General features: G+C 41.9%; 4 protein-coding genes across 4 annotated transcripts; all 4 read left to right on the top strand.

The window, feature by feature from the left end:
* Positions 1–4,248: 4,248 nt before the first annotated feature.
* On the top strand, positions 4,249–7,677 carry pard6gb (par-6 family cell polarity regulator gamma b). The gene is made up of 2 exons (XM_071522097.1): positions 4,249–4,300; positions 5,597–7,677. Exons 1-2 carry the CDS (start codon positions 4,249–4,251, stop codon positions 6,676–6,678), a joined length of 1,134 nt encoding a protein of 377 aa, XP_071378198.1. The 3' UTR covers positions 6,679–7,677.
* A 2,853-nt stretch (positions 7,678–10,530) lies between these two features.
* On the top strand, positions 10,531–14,900 carry bloc1s4 (biogenesis of lysosomal organelles complex-1, subunit 4, cappuccino). The gene is made up of 5 exons (XM_071522113.1): positions 10,531–10,881; positions 11,944–12,015; positions 12,122–12,223; positions 13,156–13,290; positions 13,789–14,900. The coding sequence occupies exons 1-5, from the start codon at positions 10,573–10,575 to the stop codon at positions 13,885–13,887; spliced, it is 717 nt and encodes a 238-aa protein (XP_071378214.1). The 5' UTR covers positions 10,531–10,572; the 3' UTR covers positions 13,888–14,900.
* A 140-nt stretch (positions 14,901–15,040) lies between these two features.
* LOC139646174 (nuclear transport factor 2-like) lies at positions 15,041–19,816 on the top strand. Its single transcript, XM_071522110.1, has 5 exons — positions 15,041–15,170; positions 16,642–16,768; positions 18,166–18,237; positions 18,358–18,456; positions 19,433–19,816. The coding sequence occupies exons 2-5, from the start codon at positions 16,664–16,666 to the stop codon at positions 19,547–19,549; spliced, it is 393 nt and encodes a 130-aa protein (XP_071378211.1). The 5' UTR covers positions 15,041–15,170; positions 16,642–16,663; the 3' UTR covers positions 19,550–19,816.
* Positions 19,817–20,200: 384 nt separating this feature from the next.
* Positions 20,201–26,161, top strand: rrm2b (ribonucleotide reductase M2 b). The gene is made up of 9 exons (XM_071522102.1): positions 20,201–20,310; positions 20,890–21,060; positions 21,628–21,744; positions 22,090–22,223; positions 22,755–22,849; positions 23,034–23,167; positions 24,288–24,392; positions 24,721–24,834; positions 25,114–26,161. Exons 1-9 carry the CDS (start codon positions 20,263–20,265, stop codon positions 25,264–25,266), a joined length of 1,071 nt encoding a protein of 356 aa, XP_071378203.1. The 5' UTR covers positions 20,201–20,262; the 3' UTR covers positions 25,267–26,161.
* Positions 26,162–26,219: the final 58 nt, after the last annotated feature.

Here is a 26,219-nt window from a genome sequence, read left to right as displayed (position 1 = left end):
CATAAGGTAGTTCCAACTTAAGTGTTGCTCTTATCCACATCACATTCACACCATGCCAACATAGGTGTACCAAAAATCCTAAGCATCGAGTGCCAACTTTCACAAAGCCCAGTGTGAAATGCCACACATGTGAAGCCAGGCCCAAACACCCCTGCAAGCATCATTAGTCTGAACCTTTCCTCCGTCATTATGATGCTGCTGGGCGGACCAAAACTGCTCCAGTCGTGTTATGGCCGTGGTGTTGCTTATTAAGATTATGTAAAGCCAAGAGCTAATGTTTGTTTGTTCATCACATTACACCTTTTCCTGTCAATGCTTGTAGTAGACTAGAGTGGGTTAGCTGATGTACACACACACACACAAGACACCATGCAAATTCCCCGTTGGTAATCCTTGTTAATTTCCTCATACCATCAATGTAGTACTTACAGCCGCATGGCATCACACATAAAATTACCAAAGCATAAAAGGGATTTGAAACAGTGGTTCAAAATGGAAACAGTGTTTTTGTTTTGGTTCATTTCCATCTTCTTTTCAGTCTCTGTTTACGGTTATGTTGGGCCAGAAGGGAGTGTAAGAAGACATGCCAGGGCCGAGTGTGCAGGGAGGCCCTAATGGGTGATCATAAAACTCTTTAGATTCCTGCCTTTTATTGGAGACGGTGGAAAAGCAGTAGGACTTTAAAGGGCCTTCTCTTTTTCACAGCTCCGGTTAACTAGAGGTGGGCTTCAGTGGAACAAAGACTATTTTTTCCTCTTTCTCCTTGGCTTCGTCACCACAAGAACAGCATGAGGCTTTCAGTAGGAACTGAGAAACAGATGCAAACTAGTTACCTAGCTCCTACTTGTTGTACCTGGTTACTTTTTTCCTCCCAAGCCACCAAATTTACCTCAAAACTAGAAGGGCACTCGGAGAGCGCAGACCTCCGCCAAGGTTCGTGTTATTACTGCTTGTTCGTGAGTCGGATCCAGATCCGCTCCAAAATTTTATGGGTTCTTCCTTGGCCCATGCTACACCCTTCCACGAAGTATAATGAAAATCGGGCCAGTAGTTTTTCCGTAATCCTGCTAACAGACAAACAGACAGACAAACAAACAAACAAACAAACGGCACCGAAAACATAACCTCCTTGGTGGAGGTAATTATGCAGAATCTAGTCCAAGATGAATTTCGATATGATTGTCAGTGTTAGTTAGTTAGCATTAGATTAGGCCAAAATGTTGCACGTTAGCAATATGCCACTGGTGAATCATCATGGTTCAACCTGTTCTGCGATATCTCCAAGTACATCAACCCCCTACATTCCATGCATGTCACACAGACACACACACACACACACACACACGCACACACGCACACATGCACACAGACAGAGAGTAGAATGTAGAACAGTCACCCAGAAGCCCCCTCTTCACCTCTGACCCCTCTCCTCTCACCCGGCCTGGGCTGTGGGTGGGATCCAGGTCAGGTGACTTTTTTTTCTGGCATCACATGGTTTGGGCTCGGCTGAGCTTGGGTTTTCTTTACAAATACACATTTTCATCATCGGTTTGATGCCAAAGCATTACAAAATAGTGCAGTCAATGAATTGAGGTTGACGATGGTGGAAAAAATGGCAAAGTTGAATTCCCAGTGTCCATTCCTAATCTTTTTTTTACCCACCAAGCTGTGCCTGAGCTCTCGTATTACCCTCACTGATACTCCTGACCACAAATGTTTAATGTTATTTAAGTGAATTAATGTTTTTCCATCTCTGTCAGCATTTCGCCTAGCTCTTGGCTGGATTTACAGTGGGATGGTATGACTTTTGGTTTAAAGCAGATTGAAGTTTATGGGTAAATGCAAACAGCTGGTGTGTGTCAGTATGTGTGCATACGTGCTGTATGGACAATAAGTGTTCCTAGATTGCATATCACTTAAATTGCCATTTTAAATCCCATACCCTGTGATCATTAAATTAGATTTGATAATAAATAACATTCCAGAAATACTGAGTAACATCTAATTGAGTCACTCGGCTTTTCTAATAGGCTTGGGTTCTGAGACGTGATTTGGGCGCTGTTGAGCCTGCAGATGCCTGGCAATGACCCGCCAGTCTTTGATCAACACTGGCTTAACCATCATGCCTCAGTGTGGTAGGGATTAGTTTTGTCAGGAGTTGTTACAATGGGAGTTGTGTGATTGGGTGGAAGGTGCTCACTTAGTGGAGCTCTGCGGCAGAATCCCTGTGTGGGTCTGTCCCACTTGGCGAGGCTGACTCAGGACTAGAAAGCTGTGACACCTGATACTTCATCCTTCCTTTGCTTCTTTGAAGTAATCACTGACCTTATGAGATTGGATTGTTCAAGGGAACCTTAGCTCTTTTTTGATCTGCAAATTAAAGAGGGGGGTAGAAGTTGATGGATTTTCTTGTGTTGTACTCGACTGGTTACCTAATTAGTTTAAAACTCTAGTTATTAAAGAGGCACATGGAAAAGTCAAATGAGGAACATTGACAGATTTTCTGGTATGGGGCAGGACCTTGCCTTTCTTTAGTCAACAGGTATTTTCTCCCCAAAGCACTGTCTCTGTCAGGCCAAGGAATGCACTACAGTAGCACAGTAACATAATTTCTAACTTTGCAATGGAAAAACCTGTTTGGGTCCCAGCAGGCTCACTGATCCAGAATCCAATGCCTCAGGCCTGCAGACAGACAGAGACAGACAGAGAGAGTTCTGGTGCCAGAGTCTGGTTCTGTTACTGGGACATCTAATTCCTCTGGCATCCTCAGGTTCTGTAATCTACAGGCTTCTGTTACCAGGGGAATGTAGCTTCAGCTTTGTTTGTTGTGTAAGGCATGATAGCTCTCCTGGTGGCTTATGACCAACATAATCAATGCAAAGTGTCAGACCCTCTCCAACTGCTGCACCAAGATATATCAAACATATAACTTCAGGTCTTGGTTTTGTACATTTCTTCAAACCGATGACACGTGCTTCTTAAAGAATTTTGCAGAATAGCTATGAGACTTATTACATAGAAAAAGCCTAATTATTGCCCTATACAAAGGATTTGTGACTGCGAGATCATGTCTCCTACTAAATGCAGGCCTGATGTGGTGTGCTGTGTGGTGTGCCCATGGTTTCAGACCGAGGTGAGGGCGTGGAGGGAGGGCGTTACACCAGGGACCTGTAATGAGACTCGGCAGCGATCCCTCCAATATGGTTCCCATCAGGGAGACTTGCACTTGTGGCAGAAATTCCAGCCCTGTAGCAAATACCTTATCTGGATTCAATCAAAACAACTTCTGCCACGACATACACAGAAAACTAAGAATACCATACTAAGAATACCATGCCCCATACTTTGATGACACTCAGAAGCTTTTGCAAAAAAAAAAAAAAACATTGTTCAAAAAACGGCAGCAAAAGTTGAAAGGAGGTAGTTTCCAGATTATTTTTCTTTCAGGCGGTGAAACACTTTTGGGGATTTTGGCGTGGCTTTCATGTTGTCTGTTGTAAATCTTATATTTTCCCAACACATACCTACCATTCACATTTCAAGCTTTATTAAAAATACACTGTTGCATAGTCAACATCCTGCACAGGAAGGGAGGAGCAAGAGGAGACGGTGGAGGAAGAGATGGAAAAGGAGGTGTAGTGGTGATGAGTCAGCACTGCAGCAGGGAGTTGTATGGCAGAGGTCCACACTCCCACTGAGACTGGAGGGCCGAACAGCCAGCTGGCTCTGAATTTCCATATTTGTTTCAGTGTACATAGAGAATGACATGACACTCAGTTCAGTTTCAATTCAATTCAGGGTGCTATATTGGCATGAAATACAGAAGTACTTGTTGCCAAAGCAAAGTCAACAAAGTCATTGAATTGAAATAACGGTGACCAAACTTAAACACATGATGGTGACAATGAACAGTCAATATACAATTGATATGTCATCAAATTAGTAAATACAACAATTATCAGTCAGCCAATTTATGTAAATGCATACATTTGGCATTCTCGAACCATTTTTTTTTCTTTTCTACATTGTCAGTGGTTCCTCTGTCTGAGACAATGACAGGCTAAGACATTTGGCTGCAGTAGATGCACACCTTTTTTCTCCTAGAATGTATACTCTTCTTCGACAGTGTACTTTGAAGATGGGGCCAAAAATTGCAGTGCGTTCACACGCAGGTGCACACCCACACACAAACACTTCATAAAGCAGGTGTCCCAAACAGTAGGGCAAAGATGACTCACGCTAGTTGCCATGGAAGAACTGGAGCTGATGCACCCGCCTTGGGACCTTCGCTTCCTGTCAAGTGGTGCTTTGCTGTGTCCAGATTTCCTGTCTGCCTGAGAAGGGAGGATGGGAGAGGTTATCAACTTTTTGTATTCATCGTGAAGCTGATGTCATCTCTCTCCATCTCTCGTCCTCTCTTTTACTGAATAGAGTGCATGAATGAGCACAGTGAGCATGTTTGGCAGTGGCTGCGTGGTTTTGAGGAAGTCACTCTCTCATTGCGATGATGATCTATTGGTCCAGAAAGGTTTTCATGGACTGCTGAAGATCTCCATGGCTGGAAATATGCCCGAAGTCATGCTTTAACTGAGGCGAACACACTGATCTTCCCTTACAGTTTCATCTAGAAAAGTTCTCAACATTGTATTCTCTTCTATTTCTTTCTGTCAGTTACATGTTCAGTTGTGCTCTTGACTTTAAGCTGTAGTATTAAGCCAAAATACCACAGAAGTACAATCAATATTTTATATCCTCAGAGTTCTACCTTTGTAATAAGGAGGGTAGTACGTGTGTGTGCCTGTGTATCTGGGTGCACACATGTGCAGTGGGACTCCCTACAGCAGCTGTCTAAGTAGCAGCAGGGTGGGTCACCTCTGTCAGCACAGACAGGAATGCTCTGCACACTCAGCATTTTATACACACACACACACACACACAGTCTCAGCATGTCATTAATAGCTGTAATTTATTGGCAAAACTCTGCTTACTGCAGTATCCGAATAAAGTTGACATGCTCTCATGTCATTTTTAACGTGTGGTTTGGGCTTGGCTCCCATTAAGCTAAAACATGTTAGCGTCGTGCTTGACCCAGTAGAAGAGAAAACCAGGAAGCCCTCAGGCCTTGTTTATGGCTGCAGTAAAAAGAAGTGCATTAATGTCACAAAAGGAATAAAACTTATAAATGATAAGCGGTCTCTCACAGGCAAATCCTTTTCAAGCACATCTGTGCATCATTTTAAGTAAGGTTTGTGAGGTTGCAGAGAAAGCAGCATGTTTTGTGCGGTTTTATTTAGAGGTGTAGGCAACTACTACAGTCTTCATGTGCATTTTTTGGAGACTCTGTTCCAGCACATAAACATTTTGTGCTGTCAGGTCATTTAGTTTTCTCTCTTTCCAAATCCTGATCTCAATATTTGTTTACAAAATACATAAGGAAGGAACAATGTTCCTTCCTTATGTAAGGAAGGAACACATTCCTTACATAAGGAAGTATTCCAAAGCTCATGTAACATGAACAAGTTTGAACAATGTGAGTTCTAAATATCTTTAATTTCTCACTCTCTCTTTCTCTGTGTTGTTCTCTTTTTCTTTGCAGAAGAAGTGGACTATGCTAACTTCGGCACCAACACGCTGACACGCAAGAAGAAGGCGGTGGTCGCGCTGCGCAACAACGACGTCAACCGCAAGCGGCCACACATCCGCATCGGCATGCCGCAGGACTTCCGGCCCGTCTCCTCCATCATCGACGTGGACATCCTGCCCGAATCCCACCGCCGCGTCCGACTCTACCGCCACGGCTCGGACAAACCGCTGGGCTTCTACATTCGAGACGGTACCAGCGTCCGGGTGACGCCGCACGGCCTGGAGAAGGTTCCGGGGATCTTCATCTCTCGCATGGTGCCTGGGGGACTGGCGGAGAGCACCGGGCTGCTGGCGGTCAACGACGAGGTGCTGGAGGTGAACGGCATCGAAGTGACGGGAAAGTCTTTAGACCAAGTGACGGACATGATGATCGCCAACAGCCACAACCTGATCGTGACGGTCAAGCCGGTCAACCAGCGCAACAACGTGGTCCGCAGTAGCAGGATCTCCGGTAGCTCCGGCCAGTCGTCCGACAGCAGCGGGTCGACGGGCTACCCCAGTCTGTCGGTGGCCACGGCGGGGACGATGACCCCCGGGGCCCACGGGTACCCCGACGACCTGGAGAGCGACGAGGAGGCAGACATCGTCATCGAGAGCAGCCTCAAGCGGCCGTCGCGGAGGTCCAACGCTTCCGTGGCGTCCAGCGTGTCCCGCTCGCATCAGCAGATTCCGACGACGGCGCCGGGCCCCGCGGAGCCCCCCAGCCCCCCGACGCGGCCCTCGTCGGTGGTCTCCACGGCCTCCTTCCACTCCCAGCCCAGCCTCAACGGGGGGTCCCAGCACCAGCACCACCACCACCACAGCAGCCTCAGCTACCAGCTCCACAGAGACCTGAACCTCCAGCACAACCCGCACCCGCAGTCCCACCACAGTCATCACCTCGCGCAGCCGCAGCATCACAGCAGCAACCCGGCCCTCCGCCACAGCAACGGCAGCCTGCACAAAATCCTCAGCTCCCTGAAAACGGACCCACGACACAGCCTCGCACTGCCCAGGGGCGGGGTGGAGGAGGATGGCACCGTCATTACCCTATAATACACACACACACACACACACATACACACACACACACACACACACACACACACACACACACACACATACACACACACACAGAAACATCCCGGCTGCTCAAAGACTTAAACTGGAAAGCCCAGGCTGGGTAAATATGAGCATGAGCGTGCTTCCTCCAATACTAATTTTGTAACTTTTTCTGTTTGTTTGTTTTTATAAGATAATTGATAACAGGACGTTGCAAGCCAGGAAACAAGGAGAGTTTATTGTCTATGTTTTTTTGTTTTTTTTGTATTTCTAAAAGTTTTCTTTGTCTTACATCAAAAGATTTGTATGTATGTAATAAGCATCAGGACAAGTAAGTGTTTTTAGGCGAGTCCACTGTATTCTAGTGTTCTGAATGTGCCTACAGCCTGCTCTCTCCTGTTAGTGACCACTTTTATTAAGATTCTTTCATTCTTCTTACTGGGACCAACTTGGAGGTTTTGCTTATGAACTTTTTTTAAAGAGTAAATCTATATTTCTTATATTTCTGATAAATGCTGTGTAGACGATGATTTTTTTTTAATAGTTCTTTTATGCATTGATGATTTTGATCAAACCCTTGTATCTGCTCCAATAAATTATTCTAAGCCTCACAATTTTGCAAATAAGAAATGTGATGTTTTGGTTCAAGATTTACATATGTGGCTCCTAAACATTTGGATTGTGTAATTTCTAAAAGAGAGTCATTTAATTCCTCCTTTGGATATCTTCATTACCACTATTCCACTAGTTCTATAGCCTTTACCAGTTAATGTGTAAAGCTTTAGCAGATGCTGTCCCACTGAACATGGTCAGTGATGTATCATGACTGAAAAACCAGACACAGGACACTCTCAACTCTGAAGGTGTATTACAAGGTTGAAGGAGTGGATACACTTGTTTACAGACTTAAAGGAAAAATCCACCATAAAACACTTTAACACTGTTTAAAAACGGCTATTGGTGATGTACCTTGCATTAACAATCCCACCCCTCCCATCAAATAAATCTTTCTCCACCTAACAAATATCCCACTGGTTTATACTTTTGAATGATCTCTCCCCCCCATTTTTGTCCCGCCCCAACATCCTGTTTCAACTGGAAGTATGTTGAATTATGGAAGCAAGACGCTCTCAAAATGCCATTTCATTGTGACTTTTAACCTCACACCGGTCATGTACAACCCACAGCTGAATGCAGCAAGTTCAAGCAGCTCTCTGGGGGTTGTTAAAAGGCATTCTGGGAAATGTAGAACATCAGCAGCTGAAGTAGACGAGTCAGGTTGAGGGAAAGTCGGTACAACAAAAAGGTCAATTACACGTCCTCACAAAACAACTCCTGGAATGCATTGAACGAAACAAATTAAACATAACAGTGTAAGAGTGTCCGAGGGTGGAATTCTCCTTTAACCAGCCACAACCACAATTTAGCTTCATCAGGCTGTTAGCTAGTGCTGATTTATCCGACCTGGACAGCAGTAGGAATGCAGCTCTCTCCCAGGTCAGAGGCCCTCCAGCAGCAGCAGCAAACCCCTTTCACCTCCCTGCTAATGAATGCTTATCTGCCGTGTTTACTCAGGATGCCACACTGGTCAAACAGCCAATAGATCATTGACGCCCGGTCTGGCCCCTGGTTCTGCCCTGGCCATAGTCTGCACCCCCTCTCAGCAGTGAAACCCAGGATTGTGGGTCTGCCAGCCATCACTCACTTAACACTGAGTTCCAACCTGCACATGAATTACATAAAATTGTTAAATTATCATTGGGAGTTATGCACATATAGGTCATTGTTTAGATTTACCACTGGAGTGCGATATGTTTGAAGAACTATGTTCCTCACAAATGGCATAGAAGCTAACTGCTAGAAATTTTGGGATTCAAAGGTAGAACGTGAGACTGACTAAAACTGACAACTTTGTCTTGTTAAAGGTTAAATAAAAACATAACATTTAAAAGAAGAAAATTCACAATAGCATTGCACAAAGGTGCTCAGTGAAGAGAGCCAGTTGAATGCCATCCTGCTGTGGTTATCTTTGTTTTTCAGACGCATTTATAAAACAGTCAGTAAGATGTTTCCAAAGTGTCCCAGTCGGATCTAAACAGCTCCTCTCTCTATCACCGTGACCCTGAGAATTTGAGCTATTATACTGAATACACCTCAACATGTAAACAATGGAAGGTTGGCTTGCAGCCTGGGACCCTAAGCATCAGTGCCACCTGTGAGGACAGACCATAAAACATATTTCTCTATCTCTTTGTCCTTTGGATGTGAATGCTGCAGGTTTCAATAGCAGCAATCTGAACACACAAGTAGGATTGGGTTTATCCTGACACAGCAGGGTGGTGTTTCTGGAAACCGTCACTCCTTCTGTCACTTATTTTATATTACGGCCTGTCTGTTTGAAGGTATGGGGCGTAACTGGTATTGTGGAATATTCTATTGTACTTATATGCAAACAAATTCAAATGTTAATAAAATAAACATAGTACACACATATAGTGTGTACCTTTACGCATATTATAAGATTAGATCTAAATGGAGAAGAAACTTGTCTCATCTCATTGGTCAGTATCCTAGAGGCATGCACTTTCCACAAAGAGTAACTTGTATGGAAAAAACAAATACCATTAAATATTATTCTACTGCCAACAATAAGAATCAGGTTGTGGTATAGTTTGACCATACTGCCTAGCCCTATTGAACTAATTAACCCATTTAGAGTTGTCCTTGCAGGACTGCACCCGTCCTATTGATTCAACTGCTGGATATTGTTTTTCCTTGTGTCCTCCTATTGGTGATGTCTGGGGGGTTTTATTGTAGAAAAGAGTTAACAATCTTATCTTCTCTCCAAAACAAATTCATTTTATTCACAAATCCATACTTAGTTTATTTAATTAAAGCAAACCTGAATACCAAATGAGTGGACTACATATTTGTTTGATAAACAAAGCTTGTAGCTTTATCAACCCTTGTTATAACTTAGGCTATGCTTTTGCATCAAACATGTGCACAAGCCATTAAAGCCTAGTACCATGTTGTACTTCTGGCTGCCATCTGCTGGCAGACAACACAATGACATTGTGCATCATGAAATATTCAAAAACTACAGGTCATGCACACAACATCCTCACAAATTGTTTTTGTACAGATAGGCCTATTTATACAAAACTTCACGAAAGGTCGTGTAGATTGATAGAAGAATCGGTTTGTGTGTTTCTGTAGAAAGAGTATTTGTGTACTCTTTCATCATGACAAGAAAAATAGGTATAAAAAGTCAAACTGTCAGTCAAACGGGCCTACACTATCTGAAACACCACCATTCATCTCTGGGGGAAAAACTACTTTAAATTGTGTCTTTCGATTCCTTATTTTAAGTGAACAATTTTTGTTTGCAGACAATGAATCTTACATTGTAGAGTGTCTTCCCTACCCATCCCTTTCAAAGAAGTCAAAGGCCTTCTTTAACATCACTGTTACATGCATTGCTAGTTAAAGCAATCGAATTTCACCTTAGAATGTAGGTACATGCCTTTTACATGTTCTTGTGAATAGTGTTTTCATAACTGGTTTGCTCTGAGGCTTTGGAGAGAAAGCCAAATGAGGCCTAAATTGTGCTCTTCCTGACCCTCTATCGCCACTGCTGTAATCTAAAAGGTGCATTAATCAAGAGAGTTATAGAGGTTCTAGGTAATGTGCATAACTGGTCTGTTGTGACAAAAACACTGCATTGGGAGAATTTGTGACTTTTCCACTGCATTAGTATGTGGTAGCCTACTGCATTAGTATGTGGTAATGTATTTTGACCCTTGTAAGCCACCATCCGCGCTACAGTACACGTGATTCGATCAGTTGACAGGCAAAATACGGCAGTAGACCTGAAAGACAGGCGAAATGGACCATCATCGGTTGGACAGGGTGGGCTTTCTGTCTCCCTTGGAGGAGTCTAGCGCCGAGATAAGCAGAGACAGCGGCATCGTTTCCCAAAGTGCGAGCAGTTTGTCCATGGTGAGCGAAATCCTCAGCAGCGGTACCGTGTCGCAAAGTCCCAGCTTTGGCGCAGCAGCTATCCCCGAAAGCCCGAGCCTCAACGCAGCAGAACCCGGGACAGCTGACCAACAGGACCCGGACCAGGACGACGGACTCCTGAGACACACCGCCCTTAGCTATTCTTCCTATGTTAGAGCGACTGCTGGAGAAGAGGTTTGTGTTTTTGAATTTAGCCTAAGCCACGAGAAGCCTCGTAAAGCACTGAAACGAGCGTTTTTGTAAGACGGTGATAGCATACCATTGTATTTAAAATACTCAATAAATCTCTTGTTCTAACAGGTAATACGTAAATAATAATTACATATTCTTGAACTTCTTGAACAGTAGCTTTACAGCGTGGTTGCTAAGCGACACGTAAGCAGCTGTATGAGCGGTGATTTTCTGTTAGCGCGTTAATATTTATCAAGTAAGTTATTCTGCGATCACATTTGTGCGTTTAAATCGCATATTCACTCAGTCCAGAGCTATCCATTCAGCAGCTTCTGTTTTTGTGAGTATTGCTTTTGCTAGCCAACTGACCAGCTTGCTGTCACTCCCGAGTTAACGTTAACTGGATATGCGTGATACCAGGCATGTTATCAAGGGACTGAGCAAGCGAGCTAGCTAGCTCTGCAGGAAGACAAAGGCCCCTGTGTTTTGGTCCTGTGGTTCCTCTTCAAACATTTGAATGGCGTTTGTATTGCATCCCAGCTGAAACTGGTGGATGGGACTGACTTTGCAGTGTGGGGCAGTGGTTCTCAACGTGGGGTTCGGGGACCACCAGGCGTCCTTGAGGGGGTTCCAGGGGGTCCCCAGCAAATTGATGAAGTGTTAAACTTCACCATTAGTTCATTTACAAGAAGTTAACACAATTAGAGAATGTAGAAGAATGACTGTTTTGATCATAGTTTCTCTGTTACCTCTCTACCTACAATACAGATAGTCTATTATCTACCATCTGTATAGTAGATTCTGGACAAAATTATATCTAACAATATAAATATTCTCAGATTTGGGTCCAAGAGATTAAATCTCATCAAATGGGGGTCCGTGGCTCTAATGTGGACTAAATTATGGTCCTTGATATGAAAAAGGTTGAGAATCACTGGTGTGAGGGTATAAAGTCCGCAGAAATTGTCATAAAAGTTTGAGGTTGACACAACGCATTTGATGTGTAGTTTGCAATTGTGTTGTGTGTGTCTAAATAATCTTTTCTGTCAACCGTTTCTCCTCCAGATCCTTTGCTTAGAGAAGAGCTTGGAAGAAATGCTGACAAGAGTAGATGAGTTTGTGGGAATGCTTGATATGGTAAGTTAGGTCAAACTATGATAATGTGACAGAATATGAACACAGTTGTATCTCATGGTCATTAACCTATATTTGTCTGTCATACCCTTGTGTTTTTTTCCTCCAGGTCCGTAATGATACCTCCCAGATCGTGAACGAGAACCTACCTCAAATCCAGCAAAAGTCTGATGAAATGAGACAAATATACAGAAGAATTGACAAGTTAGAAGTAAGTGATGGTTTCCACCTTTTGTGCTTGCGGAGCTTTTAATTTGTTTTTAAGCAAAACATTTAGTTTGGTCTTTTCGGCCATACCTGACCAAAGCAGACTGCAAACTACATCAAAGAGAATTCTGAATTGAATTCTGTAATGGAAAGAGCAAAAACATTGTTCTGTATTTGTTAGTAATAATTAACCAAACAAAATTGATATTTACTTAACAAAAGGAGCAACTCTGAGACAAATGAGTAACAGTGTAACTGTCATTGCTTGACTGTTGCCTGTTTTCTGGCAACCATGATGGAAATAAAGACTGATTTAGGTGTACAACATGTGTTTGTTGTTTTCAAATCCTGATAATGTTTTGCACACTGATTAACTAATGAAGACGCAATCCAAAACATAACCATAACAAATGGTGGCAAGCCCCAGCAGGGCAGAACAGCAAGGTAATGCAGAGAGGTGAACACTTTTTTATTTATCCTGTAAAATACAGTTTTGGATACATTTAAAAATGTTACTCACCAGACATTTTCAGCAAAGTAATGTTTCCCTATTCTTTATTTTATGATGGTGGACCAAGAGAATAGTGAGCACCATACATTTACCATGATTGTATTACATTTAATTGGACACTGGCACTGTTTTCTATTACAAATTGTCCTTTCCACTCCACTCTGCTCTCTCTGTCTTCCATTTAAAAGATCAAAGGATGGTTAAAACCTGTAGAACAAGGTAGACTCTCTCAGCCATGAACCCAAACTGACCCAAGCTTAACAAAATGACCTTTGCACTCACCGGCAAGCAAGTGCCAGCTTGGGCTACCAAAGCATCTTGCTTTACATTCCTTTGAAGTTTGTCTGCATTACTGGTCTGACATCATATTGTTAACAATCTTTAACATGGGCTTTTCTTGCCATATAATTCTGGTGTGCCCCCAGGCCTTTGTGAAGATGGTGGGAGCCAACGTCAGTGCCATGGAGGAGCAGGTCACGCAGGCGGAGGGCGAACTAGGAACGCTACCGAGCGCTTTCAAGAAGATCCTCCGCACAATGAGCGTCCCAGGCTTCTTAAATGTGAGCGCTCCTTCACATGCCTGTGAATTAATACCTTTACATTGTTACCAGTCCGTTTCCGCAATAGCTATTACTGTGTTGTCATGTGAACAATCTTGAAATATAGTCAAAGGATAAATATAATGGGATTGGTGAATTATGGTGTCACTCTGTGCTTTCTATCACTGAGTTAAACAGGGCTGAGATCCTTTGCTGGTTTAGTTACATATTTACTACAGTGGTAAAACGGAAAGAGATGACTAGCCATAGTATGTACTGTAATAATACTGTAAGATCCTGTACAGTGATTGCTCCTATTTCTTACAAGATATCCATTACTACCATTATTTCATCCAGTCATTATAATCTTTGGGAAATCAGCTGAAGGAACGAAAAATAAAATTCAGAAATAAACAGTAATTACACAAGCACAAGAAATGCCTAAATGTGCTCTCTTTGAGTTGTTTTCAGGGCCTGCTATTGGACAATTTAAATTAATTTGTGTCTATTCATTCACAGAAACCGGCTAGCCCAAAAAGACCAGCAGCACATCAGCGCCAAGAGATTCCCAGTGTGTTCCGGACAGACGATTATTTCACGTCACAGCCAGAACAGTGACTCTTTTAACAGATACGGAGTTTTAACCTCAGAAACCTGCTGGTGGAAACTGTAGCGATGATTTTTACTGCCATCCATTGCCAGAGGATCTACTGGTACAATGGCCTCAACAAAGCAATAGTAGCCTTTCTGAACAAGTCACTGGAAATGAAGAGCGTGAAGACAAAACAAATTCTGAGTATCATTCTCCTGGCAGCAACGACAAGCACTGAACTGTAGCAAAATGATATCTTTGTTTTAAAAAAGTGCCTAAATGGGTCTTTTCTCTGTCAGTCTGGTTTTCACTAATTGTGAAGAAATCAAATGTAAAGTAAGAAGTAAGATGTTAGATTTCTGTCAAGTAAGGAGGACAAGGTCATCCCACGTGCCAACAGGACACTTGGACTCGCCAACTGGACGCTGTAAATGAAGGCACAGTAAGAAGATCCATAAAGATCTAAAGATGTATTACATGATGAATTAACCAGCTCTTTTTATATGACATTCCTATCACTGGTGTTTGTAAAGACCTGTATACTGTTATGAATCCAACTGTATTTCTAATGTCTCATCAGTCTCCCCAAGCAATATTGGTCTCATCCAGTTGAGCGCTCAATGTCTTCCAATGCAAAATTTTCACTGTATTGCTGGCCTGCTGACATTGGCTTTGGTTCAATACCAGTTGCTTCTCATTGATTTGGATCGTCGTCTTTACAAGCACCTTGTCAAAGCACACTAGAGATGAGCTGTGACTATCTCGTGAGTGGATCGGCGTCTCACACAGTGATCAAGCTGTGATTTTTAGGTTTGTAAAAATACTAGAGGAACCTGGGATCTTGTCCTAGGGAGAAGAACAACGGTACATAAGAAATGTGATGTGGCCCATACCCTTCTAACAAGGTTTAATCGAGTGATCACAAAGCTATGATTCATTATATGCCAAAATACTTATCAATAAAGGTTTCATTTTCAGAATCACCATGGTCGCTTTTGTAAATGCAAAAATAATCATTAAAGATTTTTTTGTCAGATGAGCAGGGCCTTGGTAGTTTTCACTTCACTCTGAAAATGATCCCCCCCCCCCCCTCACTCTGAGCATCTCAATGGGACATGCAGTGAACGGGTCGATTTGCAGCTCTAACGTAAAGCGAGTTCACTCCGTTCTGTGCGCCATCATTGGCTAGCTCGCATCTGTCGTCATAAGGTTGTCACAACACGGAGGAAGCGGGAACCTCCCGAGGACTTGCCTCCACGCTGGGTGTTCGCTGAACAAAAAAAAAAAAAAAGCTTACATTTGTGACAAGGTAAGCTGTTATTTTGAATCAAATCCGACACAAAGCTTATTTATTCGGGGAAGCGCTGCTTTCGAGTGGTGAGTGTAAGGGGAAAATAGATTATCACTAGAGACAAATGACTAACTTGCAGGTTGCGGAAGAACTTGCTAACTGGTTAGCTTGACTGGATACGGTTGGCTCCCGGCGTTGAGAGCACACCGTGTGGAAGTTTTTCAGCTCACTTTTGCGGTCTGTTGCTAATCTCCACAGACCCCCCTTAGCGTACAAAAAAACCTCTGTGTGATTTGGACAAGTAGTTTTTGAGAAAAGTGAATAAAATACACCCCACTCCCTGTGTCATTAATACTCCACGATGTTGCAAACAGCCATTAGTTCAGACGGGAGCACTGCCCTACAAAGTCCTTCCCGGAGCAGTCCTTCTCATGTTTGCTTCAGTAAATGAATTTAAAATATATATATTTAACATATTTAAAAATCAGTCATCTCCAACAGCCAGCCTTTCTTTTAATGGTACTTTCGATTTATGGTTGGTCTACTGTCTAGAAAAATGTAAAAAATAATATTTGTTTTACTTTTTTTTTCCCGCTGATGTAACTTCCTGTTGTCGTCCCAACCGGTAATGTCAGAGAACTCAAACAGAACTAAAGCCAAAGCATTATCTTCTTGGTGAACTAACGCTTGTTCGCTTACCGTTTGACTTAAAATACCTTTATGTTACTGTCACCGGTCACGGAATCATTCGTTACACATAGTAACGCACTCAAAAGTGTGTTTTCTTTCTCAAAACTAACATAGTATGTTCTGTCAGGCTGCCATATTCCCATAGACCAACACGAGCTGTCCCGTCCAGTGTGTCGCATTGAGTATGATGACAAGGGGAGCAGCAGCGGTGTAGTGGAGGGTGACCATTACCCACCTTTTTATTTTATTTCTGGAATAAGGTTTACCCACCTTTTTAGGCTGACATGTATCCTTGTTACCTAAATTCATATTGTACATCATATTAAGCAAGATTGATCAAAATTACCACCGAATTGACCTGTAAGTAGCCTATACTTATGAAACAATTCAATGGCTTCAATTACTGAAATTTTATGTATTTGTTTGTTTTGATCTATCAAAATGGGTTAAAATGTCAATTGTTGTTTTTTTTCTGTCATGGAACTCAGTAATGATTGCGTAGCAAACACAATGTTCGACCTGACCACAAAGCTTCCTATGATTTGAAAATCATTACCATCATTTTTGACACATATAGCCTATACACATTATAGAGATTATTGAGTTTTGTCTTGTCATGTGAAATAACGTGTTTGCAGCCCAGTGGGTCTACATTAGTTCAATAAACACTTAAGGGAGAGCTCTTCAGCCATCTTTTGGTTTTTGTGTGGATTTCCTCACTCACGTTTGAACTGCTTTTTTGCTTGCCAGCTAATGTTAGCAGCTGAATTAACACCAAAGAGGCTCTTCTGCTTTCCAGATCCACAGCTGCAGTTTGAGTCATGGCTGTCCAGAAAGAAATTTGGCAACAGATTGGAGAAGGCTTTGTACAAGAGTATTACCGCCAGTTTGACACTACCGACAGGACGGGGCTGGGTAACCTATATGTAAGTTTGTCCTATGTCCTCTCAAGTTTTGCTTGTTTTTGATACTTGAGAAAATATGAATCTACTGTATGAACACATTCAAATTTCAGTAGAATAGTACAATATCCAACATCAGGCTAACTCCTGTCAGGTACACACCTCACTCAGTCACTCAGTTCAGGCACATTCTCTGGGGTTTGTCCATGGTCATTCTGGGAAATGTAGGAAATCACTAACTGAAGTAGAAGTAAACAAAGCAGGTTGAGGGAAAGTGGATACAACAGAATGGTAAATTACAACACTTAATCACAAAATAACTCCTGGAATGCATTGAACAAAACAGATTGATGATAACATCAGTGTAACAGCATCTGAGGGTGTAATTTCCCTTTCAAATATACCAGAACATCAGAAGGTTCTGAAACAGGACTGCTGCAGATTTTTGTAAATAAAATCTACAGATAAATGCCAAGATGAGTGATACAAAATTTATTAAAAGCATGTGCTTCCACACAGTTGTGTTCCCTAAGTTTATTAACCATCCCATCAAGAAGTCATGTATGAAAATGCTGGGCAGACCCAGTTACTCATTCTTTTGGCTACCATGGCTCAAAGAAGATTTATGCAATGATTCGTGATGCAGGTGAAAAAATATGAACAACTCTGAATCTCTGTAAATGACAATGTTAAGGCATGTCAAGAATAGTCTGTTGAGATCTTCACACAGACCGACACTTTGGTCATAGCTGTGCATAGCCTCTTTATTACATCTGAATATTTTGGAGTGCAGTTGTGTCAAGAATGCACGATAAGACGAGGGCCAGGTAAACGCTATTAAATACAAAACTATTCTGAGTGGTAGTGTTCATCCTGTGGTGAAGCGTATCTATCCCAAAGGGAGCCAAATCTTCCAGGATGACAGCACCCACAACCAAGTGTTATTACGAAGCATGAAAACGATGTAACCCATTTACAGTGGCCGTCCCAGTCACCAGATCAGCAAATCATGTGTTCCATGATTTCTAGGCATTAAAAACTTAAACCAGTTATTGCTTGCTGCCGTTTGGAGCCGCCAACATGTGTAGTTGCTCAGTGGAGCTTTAATGTTGCTGTTTATTTTAGCAGTTACCTTTAGTTTGTCTCTGTGCCTATAATATCTGCACTTAAAGGTCCCATGTTGTAGCAATTCCCAATGGAGAACACTGATATCTCTAAACGATTCTAGTAATATGATGATGTGATGCATTTAGGAGACAAACCAACAGCAATCTTATTTTGTATATCTATCAGAGAGGTGATTTTTTTTTTTTTTTTTTGTCCTTGGACTGTTGTAGTAGGAGCATTTATTTTATTTTATTCTGCAATTACCTCAAGCTTTTCAAATTAACTATTGCCATTGCCTTTCTTCTTTTTCTCAGTCTCCCACAGCCTGCTTGACGTGGGAAGGATCAATTTTTCTTGGGAGAGAAGCCATAGCTGGCAAACTAGCTGTACGTATCTTTTCTGGCTGGAGGGGAGAGGGGGGGTTGTGTTGGTCGCAATTCAACATAGCTGCTACTTGCTCCTGTACATCTCACTGATGAGAAGTATGGTTTCCCTTCCATCCACAGAGCTTGCCTTTCAAAGTCATTCAGCACCGTATCACAGAACAAGACTGCCAGCCCACACCTGATAGTTGTATCTTCATCATGGTGATCGGACAGCTAAAGGTGAGCTGGGAAAATGTGTTTGATAACCTGCGGGTCTGCAGGCTCCTTTGTACACTTCAACCACCTACTGTACCTTCCAGGATCTGCTACCTTGTATTTCCAGCTGAGTACGTGAACCTTCCAGGTTGCTACAGCCATCCGGAGTGTTTTACTCTCGAATATAAAGAGTAGTGGAGCTGAAACTATTAGTCGATTAACTGATTAGTCGATTGACAGAGAATTCATTGATTGTAATTCTGATAATCAATGTAGTCATTTATCAAGTAAAAATACCAAAGATTTGAGGCATCCTGTTGGCTTAGTGATCTGGGGCGTGTACCATGTGACCATGACGTCCTGGGTTCAGGTCTGGCCCAGGACCTTTATCGCATGTCGTCCCCTTCTCTCTCTCTCTCTCCTAGTCTTTCCTCCTGTCTATCTCTACTGTAATACTATCATAAAGGCAAAAAGCAGACATCACTTTGGGCTCTGGTAAATTGTGATGGGCATTAGTCATTATTTTTGACATTTTATAGACTAAATGATCCATTAATTGAAAAAATAATCGCTAGACTAATCGATAATGAAAATAATCGTTAGTTGCAGCCCTGAAGAGAAGTGCTATGACTTCATGTGAGGCTGGTCGTACATGCCCATCCCTCCTTGCATCTTTGAGTTCACAGTCAGATCTAGCTTAGTCTTCTTTGTCACTGCTCCACTGGATGTTTATCAACTCTCCTGCACCCCAAGTGCCAGGGCTGCGTTTCCTTTTGTTCCATTGATTTATGATAGAGTGAAGATTCTCTTACTGATGAAATGCCCCTGTCAGACTGAACTGTCTGTTTGACTTTGTTTTCACGAGAATTGCATGTATGTCAAAACGTAAATCCTGTGTGGGGCAAGTACTTTTCTGCTTTTGTTTACTTTTACAGTTTGTGTTTCATCAATGTCCCCAGAATAAATACTTACAAATACTTTCGCTACTTTTCTGCAATAGGTGGATCAAGATCCAATAATGGGCTTCCATCAGGTGTTTTTGCTGAAGCACCAAGACGGAGCGTGGTCCTGCACAAACGACGTGTTCCGGCTGGCGATACACAACATACCGGCGTAGCAGTCTGGATTAGTTGGCTCACACACTTTCTACACTGTTATCTAGCATTTTTTATTTGGACATTCAGCTCTTCATCTGTACAGTGTTTGTGTTTTCATTTTTACAACACAAGGACTTTATCTACTCTGTTTACAATATATATTGTCTCTTTCTGAAAAGGCCTTGTGCCACAGTTGATACCAGTGCCTGCTATTTGTCACATAAGATTATATGACAGATGTCCTCACAAGTCCAATTAGAGTCCAGCCCAATAAAAGAATTTATTAGTCCAAACTACTCGTCTTCCTTTTTCTTCTAATAATATAGATCACTGGGTACTTGTTTTTATTTATTTACCTGTCCTCATGTGAAAGACCCCAAATAGAGACACTTTAGAGTACAGACACTCATTTTGATAAAGGTTTTGTCCTACTCAAGTGGGGAAATAACAGTGGAGAGAGTGAAATCTCTGATTGGGCATTTTCTCCCCCTCATAAAATGTAGAGAATGTAATAATGGGGAAATTAAACGAATCCTGAGTTTTCAGGGGAGCCCCTCGAGGACCCCTGGGGGGTCCCTGGACTTTAGTTTGGGAACCATTTGCCCAGCTTACATGCCGTGTTTGAGAATAGCCGATAGAGGCGCAATACCTCTACTCGATCATTCTCGGTTGAAAGAGCCGACCTCAGTCCTCTGAATGACACCGACATCGGAGAGAAGTCTGTTTTTATGAAATGGACGTAATGAACATTTGTCCGCAGTCCAGCAAGCATAAAGAAACGGTAAGCAGCGGCAGAATGTGGTTCAGTCTGTTGTGGACTGTGCCTGGACATAATCCTGTGACGTAAATGTTTGTGTAACAAGTTTTTAGTCAGTCTGTCACGAACGAGACCTCCAGGCAAATGTAGGCGCTTTAGCTTCCCTATATATAATGAGGCTTATTGCAGAACTGGTTCTGTCGGGGGTGAATTTTCAGTGACGGTGTGGAGGTTTGTCTCGTGGTTGGACACAACGGGAATGCCGACTAAATGCCATTCAGAAGAGCAATTTGGTGATATAAGAACAAGAACTTACACACAATGACATAAAATTCAGAAGAACATATTTGTTGTACAGTTAATGTCAATGCGTAGTAGCCTATCCTTTTGTTTTGGATGTTGCATGCAAGCCGTGCGCAAGCGCAGTGGCCTAAACGTCTCACAATTAAAGGCGCAATCCGTAATGTCAGAATTGTCAAGTAACGTTAGGTAAACGGAGTAAGGATAGACTGATCATCTCCAAACGCGTACTAAGTAATAACCCATCAGACCATATAAAATGCCAATCTAAATTATTTATTTCTGGGCTCGGATTCGTCGTAGATTGGCCATAAAGATCCAGATCCAGACCAGCAGAATGAGCCGGGAACAGAAACACAGGATGAACCTTTGCTCCGAGAAAACCCCAGGCGCTTCGTCATCTTCCCCATCCAGTACCCCGACATCTGGAAGATGTATAAGCAGGCACAGGCGTCTTTCTGGACCGTGGAAGAGGTGGGTAGCCTTCACTATTCAGCTCTTCATTTTGATGTGTTGTACCAAGTAAATAAAACCAATTATAATTTGTTTTACTTCACCAGCTTGAGAGAAAATAACACAATATGATATTATAATATATTTTAAATAAATTTGAAGGGTTTTAAAATGAAACTATTTTTTGGCCTATGCTGATTTAGTTTGCACAATATAGGCTACAAACTTTTAAGTATCAGTCTACTCTGGGCAAATGAAATACCTTAAGCAATTGACATGACAAATTAGACTTATCAGTTTTTATGGCAGTTCTGAATTAAATCATAAACTAAATCCATTAACTTTAATGCACATATGGTGCCCCCTTTATTAAAGAGGAACAATACTGATCACTGCTTTTTAGTGGGATTTCACATAGATTTCTTTGTGGCAGCCTACCACAAATAGATTTACCAAATTGACGCAATATAACAAACAGTCCATCGGTCCAATTGAATAAGTGTGCCTTGCCCATCACAGCTTGCCACCACTGCAAATAACCTGAAAACCTGAGACTAACAGGGTTTCTGTCTGTGATGTGTGTTTCAGGTGGATCTATCCAAGGACCTGGTCCACTGGGACAGACTGAAACCTGAGGAGAAGCACTTCATCTCCCACGTGCTCGCCTTCTTTGCTGCCAGCGATGGTATTGTCAATGAGAACCTGGTGAGAGGGATCGCAAACCACAGAGGCATGAATGTCACTCAGCTGTAACTGTTGGCTTGTCACTTGTAACATTTTAATCAACCTGCCACAGAGGCCGATGGATTCAGAGCCGGACAATTTAATTTCTTGACAGCCAAATTAACTTGTGTCTTAGGTTTCCCCTCAGTGATTTGATTTGTTTCGTCAGACAACTTGAAAACATATTCAGCGTAAATCATCCAGGATGCCCCAATAACTTATTTTCAGTTTGATCCCCATGATAGCTGAAGATGATAGCTTCATATAAAACCGGTGGTGTGGCAGGAAGTTTTAGCTATGCATTTGTGTTTCTGTCTTCTCCAACAGGTGCAGAGGTTCAGCCAGGAGGTGCAGGTTCCTGAAGCACGCTCCTTCTACGGTTTCCAGATCCTTATTGAGAACGTCCACTCGGAGATGTACAGCCTGCTCATCAACACCTACATCAGGGACCTGAAGGAGAGGTCAGCCACTTGTCCGTCAAGTTGCTGCTTTTTATTCAGTGGCCCCGGCAAACTTTTAGATGCAAGCAAGTTTCTGGTGGAATGGAGAAAGCCTGTTTTTTTGTGGTGCATGAAGGGAGCGTGAATTGTAATGTAGGCAGTGGTGAAGAAAAGACAAAGTTGTTTCTTTTCCACCCATATGAATTCAGGGTATTGTGTTACCCTGGTTAGATGTTACAGATTATCCGTCTCAGCCCCAATGCCATCTGTGCAAGTAAACCACATACAGTAGCATGATAGTTTTTTTTTGTGTATATCACACTTACTGAAGATGCTAAACAAACTGTAACACCTGCACCTGTTCAAGTTTGTACCACTTTGTAGCGATTTCAGTTACTTTCCCAGCTATTGCAGACTTTGATGTGCCTACAGGTTAGGCAGACCACAATTTCATGGCCTGTGTATCTACAGGCTATCTATTTGTTATGTTCAGGCCATATGTTAACTGCCGGTATGGTAAGACGTGTTTGAATGAGTTTCATGTGTTTGCAGGGACTATTTATTCAACGCCATTCAGACCATGCCTTGTGTGAGGCGAAAAGCAGACTGGGCACTCCAGTGGATAAATGACAGCAAATCCACATTCGGTGAGTAAGAATCTCATCCAAAAACATCATGTTGTGCATTTATATAGTCTGAATCCCCAGTATAGAGGAACTTTCCATGTACTATTTCCCTTTTGTTCTCCGAGGTTTATACCAGCTGGGACATGAACTTCTTGCATCTCAAGTTTTATAATGCCTGTTTTTGTTTTTGTTTTTTAATTCGTAGGGGAAAGAATTGTGGCTTTTGCAGCAGTGGAGGGCATCTTCTTCTCTGGCTCATTTGCTGCCATCTACTGGCTAAAGAAGAGAGGCCTAATGCCCGGCCTTACCTACTCCAACGAGCTGATCAGCAGGGACGAGGTTAGAGGAACTCTGCATGGTTATCTGCAAACTGTTAAAAAGGATCCAACACACAAACATGTAGTCTAATAATAAGTTAATAGGACTTATATACTGTGAGTATAAATGAACCGGCTATTGTAGAATAACCTAACTGGTCTGTTTGAAACCTGTTTGAAAAAAATCATAGAATAGAATAGTCTACACAACAGGAAAGGAATTTGTGTTTGATCTCAGGCTACAAAGCAGATACTGTATCTGAGCCCTACACATAATACACAACAAAACATAATATGCTTTGAAATCATTACAGCATACACAAGTAGGTCGTCGTAACCTACTTAAGCAGTGCAAGTGTTTAGGAGGCTGATTGCACTTGAAATAAACAACTCCCAAATTACATTTTCAGCCGCCCATGACACCCTGCAGCACATAAAATAAAACGTAATGGAGATTCCACCCATTGCTCTTGCGTAAGATTGTGTGGGAGTTCCTGTTTATTTTGGATGCTTCTCTCTGACACACCTGCCTTGAGGTTTGGATGTGTGATGCTCATTATCAAATCCAAGAATGCCAAGTCGGTACTCGTGTGCTTGTGGAAAAATTTCTTCCCAAGTTGTCTCGGAAAGAATGATCTTACCATCTAGTCTAGTCTAGTTTATTTATATAGCCCTTCATCACAAGCATGTCTCAAAGGGCTTTACATAGCATCATATACAGTACATACATACTACATCACATATACATACTACATATACACATCATATACATCCTATACTATGTCATATACATACTTCACATACATCATTAACTACATCATATACATACTACACATCATATACTATGTCATATACATCATTTTACTAGATTATATGTACATCATATACCATCATATACCATACTACACACAAACACACTCATGCCTATGTGCGATTTAGGGTGTTCAATTCACCTGACCTGCATGTCTTTGGACTTAGTTCACCATTGAACTCAGTGTAAGTTGCACTGGTTGAGAGCATGAGCTAAATGCCTAAAATGTAAATAACAGTAAGAAAATCAGAGATTTCTTTCAACTTCTCTGACAACACCATTCCATTGTTTTTTCTATCTTCTCTGACTTGTGTATTGATGTGTTTTCTAGGGCCTACACTGTAACTTTGCCTGCTTGCTGTACAGCTACCTGGTGAAGAAACCATCACAGGACAGAGTAAAGGACATCGTCACCAAAGCTGTTAGCATTGAACAGGTCAGCAGGTGTTGGGGGAACTATGTCACAACCCACTGCCAGTAGCATACTGGTGACTTCTCTGGTGACACAGATTACAAATGTGCAGCACTGGGATCATCGTTTACTCAAGACAGAATGGTTTTAAAGCCTAATTTTGCCTTTGCAAATATCTCTGCTTGGTTTTACTGTGTTTACTTTCTCTCTCTATTGACTCCTGTTGTAATAAATCAGTAATAGGTAGACAGTCCATTCTCCTTTGATGTCTGTTCTGCTTGTAAATGTCCACAATCTTCATAGGCCATGCTCATGTTGTAAATTCATAAACGCATACTGTTTGGTGTTGCAGGAGTTTCTGACGGAGGCCTTGCCAGTGGATCTGATTGGAATCAACTGTTCCCTGATGAAGCAATACATTGAGTTTGTGGCGGACCGGCTCCTCACTGACCTTGGACTGGCCAAGGTGATTCTTTTTAAACTAATCGTAAATATGTGCAATTACGGTGAATGGGTCATTCCTCATTCCACTGTGGTCATCTGTCATGAAAAGCACAGAAAGCAGTAGTCTTTGCTAAAATTAATGACCTATACCTTTACATATGATTTTATACTTTGAATTTTAAATGTAATTGTAATATTAAGATGTGTTGAAATGCTGTTTTTAGTTTGCTGTGTTTGTAAATGCATGAACTGTTTACATTTTGGTGCAAATAACTAATTTTTCTTTTCCCTTTAATCCAAGGTTTACCTAGCCGAAAATCCATTCGACTTCATGGAGTCCATTTCATTAGAGGGGAAAACCAACTTTTTCGAGAAACGAGTAGCAGAGTATCAGCGACTTGGAGTCATGTCAAACATGATGGACTGTGAATTCACTCTTGATGCCGACTTTTGAGACTTGTTACATTTGCTATTCTGTTACATATGTTACATTCAACTGTCTGCAGTGGAAAACCAAGTGGTACTACCAAAAGCGAGTCGAGGCGAGGCGAGTTGAGCCGGTACCAAGCAGTGGAAAAGCGGCTATACAGACTGACAATCTGCTAGAAATGTCCACCCCTGCTGCTCCATTAGGGGTAGAAATTACATCGTAATTAGTTCCCACAACATAACGTTACAAATGAACCGAGGGGGATCCAGCGATACACTTTATCAAAAAGAAAATGGAACATAAAACAAAGACACAAAGTGAAGATAAAGCAAAGATGTCAATTTAACAGTCATGTTAACTGGGGCTGTAACGCCACGTTAGCTGTGTGTTTGTATGGCAGCTTCCTTGCTTTAGCAGAGTATCAGCGACTTGGGGTCATGTCAAACATGATGGACTGAATTCACTCTTGATGCCGACTTTTGAGATTTGTTACGCTATTCTGTTATATATATGTTACATTCAACTGTCTGCAGTGGAAAACCAAGTGGTACTACCAAAAGCGAATAGAGTCGAGTTGAGCCGGTACCAAGCGGTGGAAAAGCGGCTATACAGACTGACAATTTCAAGCCCTGCTGCTCTATTAGGGGTAGAAAAAACGCTCATGGCCCTTGTTGTTGTGGCCTGGACACTACTCAATAAACTCAATAAACTTGTGAGCTGAGTTTTGGTAAACCATTAAACATAAATAATTGAACAATAAGGAGAACAAAGCCATTAGTGGGGTGATTAGAGTGACTATATTTTGTATTTATTGGACCTTTGGGGAACTACTATTGTTTTATTAGAGATTAATTTTACTGACTCTACAGTTCTGACTTTTATGCTTCTCCAGTGAATTGTTTTAACTTTGTCATTTGTACGATACAATAAAATGTTCTGAAAAATGAAAATAGTTTCTTGGTTGTATTCTGATCAAA

Source organism: Centroberyx affinis, unplaced genomic scaffold (genome assembly GCF_046629955.1).
Source record: "Centroberyx affinis isolate AG114_WGS23_722 - 3 ecotype Tasmania unplaced genomic scaffold, CSIRO-AGI_Caff_v1 ptg000952l_1, whole genome shotgun sequence".
NCBI lineage: Eukaryota > Metazoa > Chordata > Actinopteri > Beryciformes > Berycidae > Centroberyx > Centroberyx affinis.
This window is presented reverse-complemented; position numbering and strand designations above follow the sequence as displayed.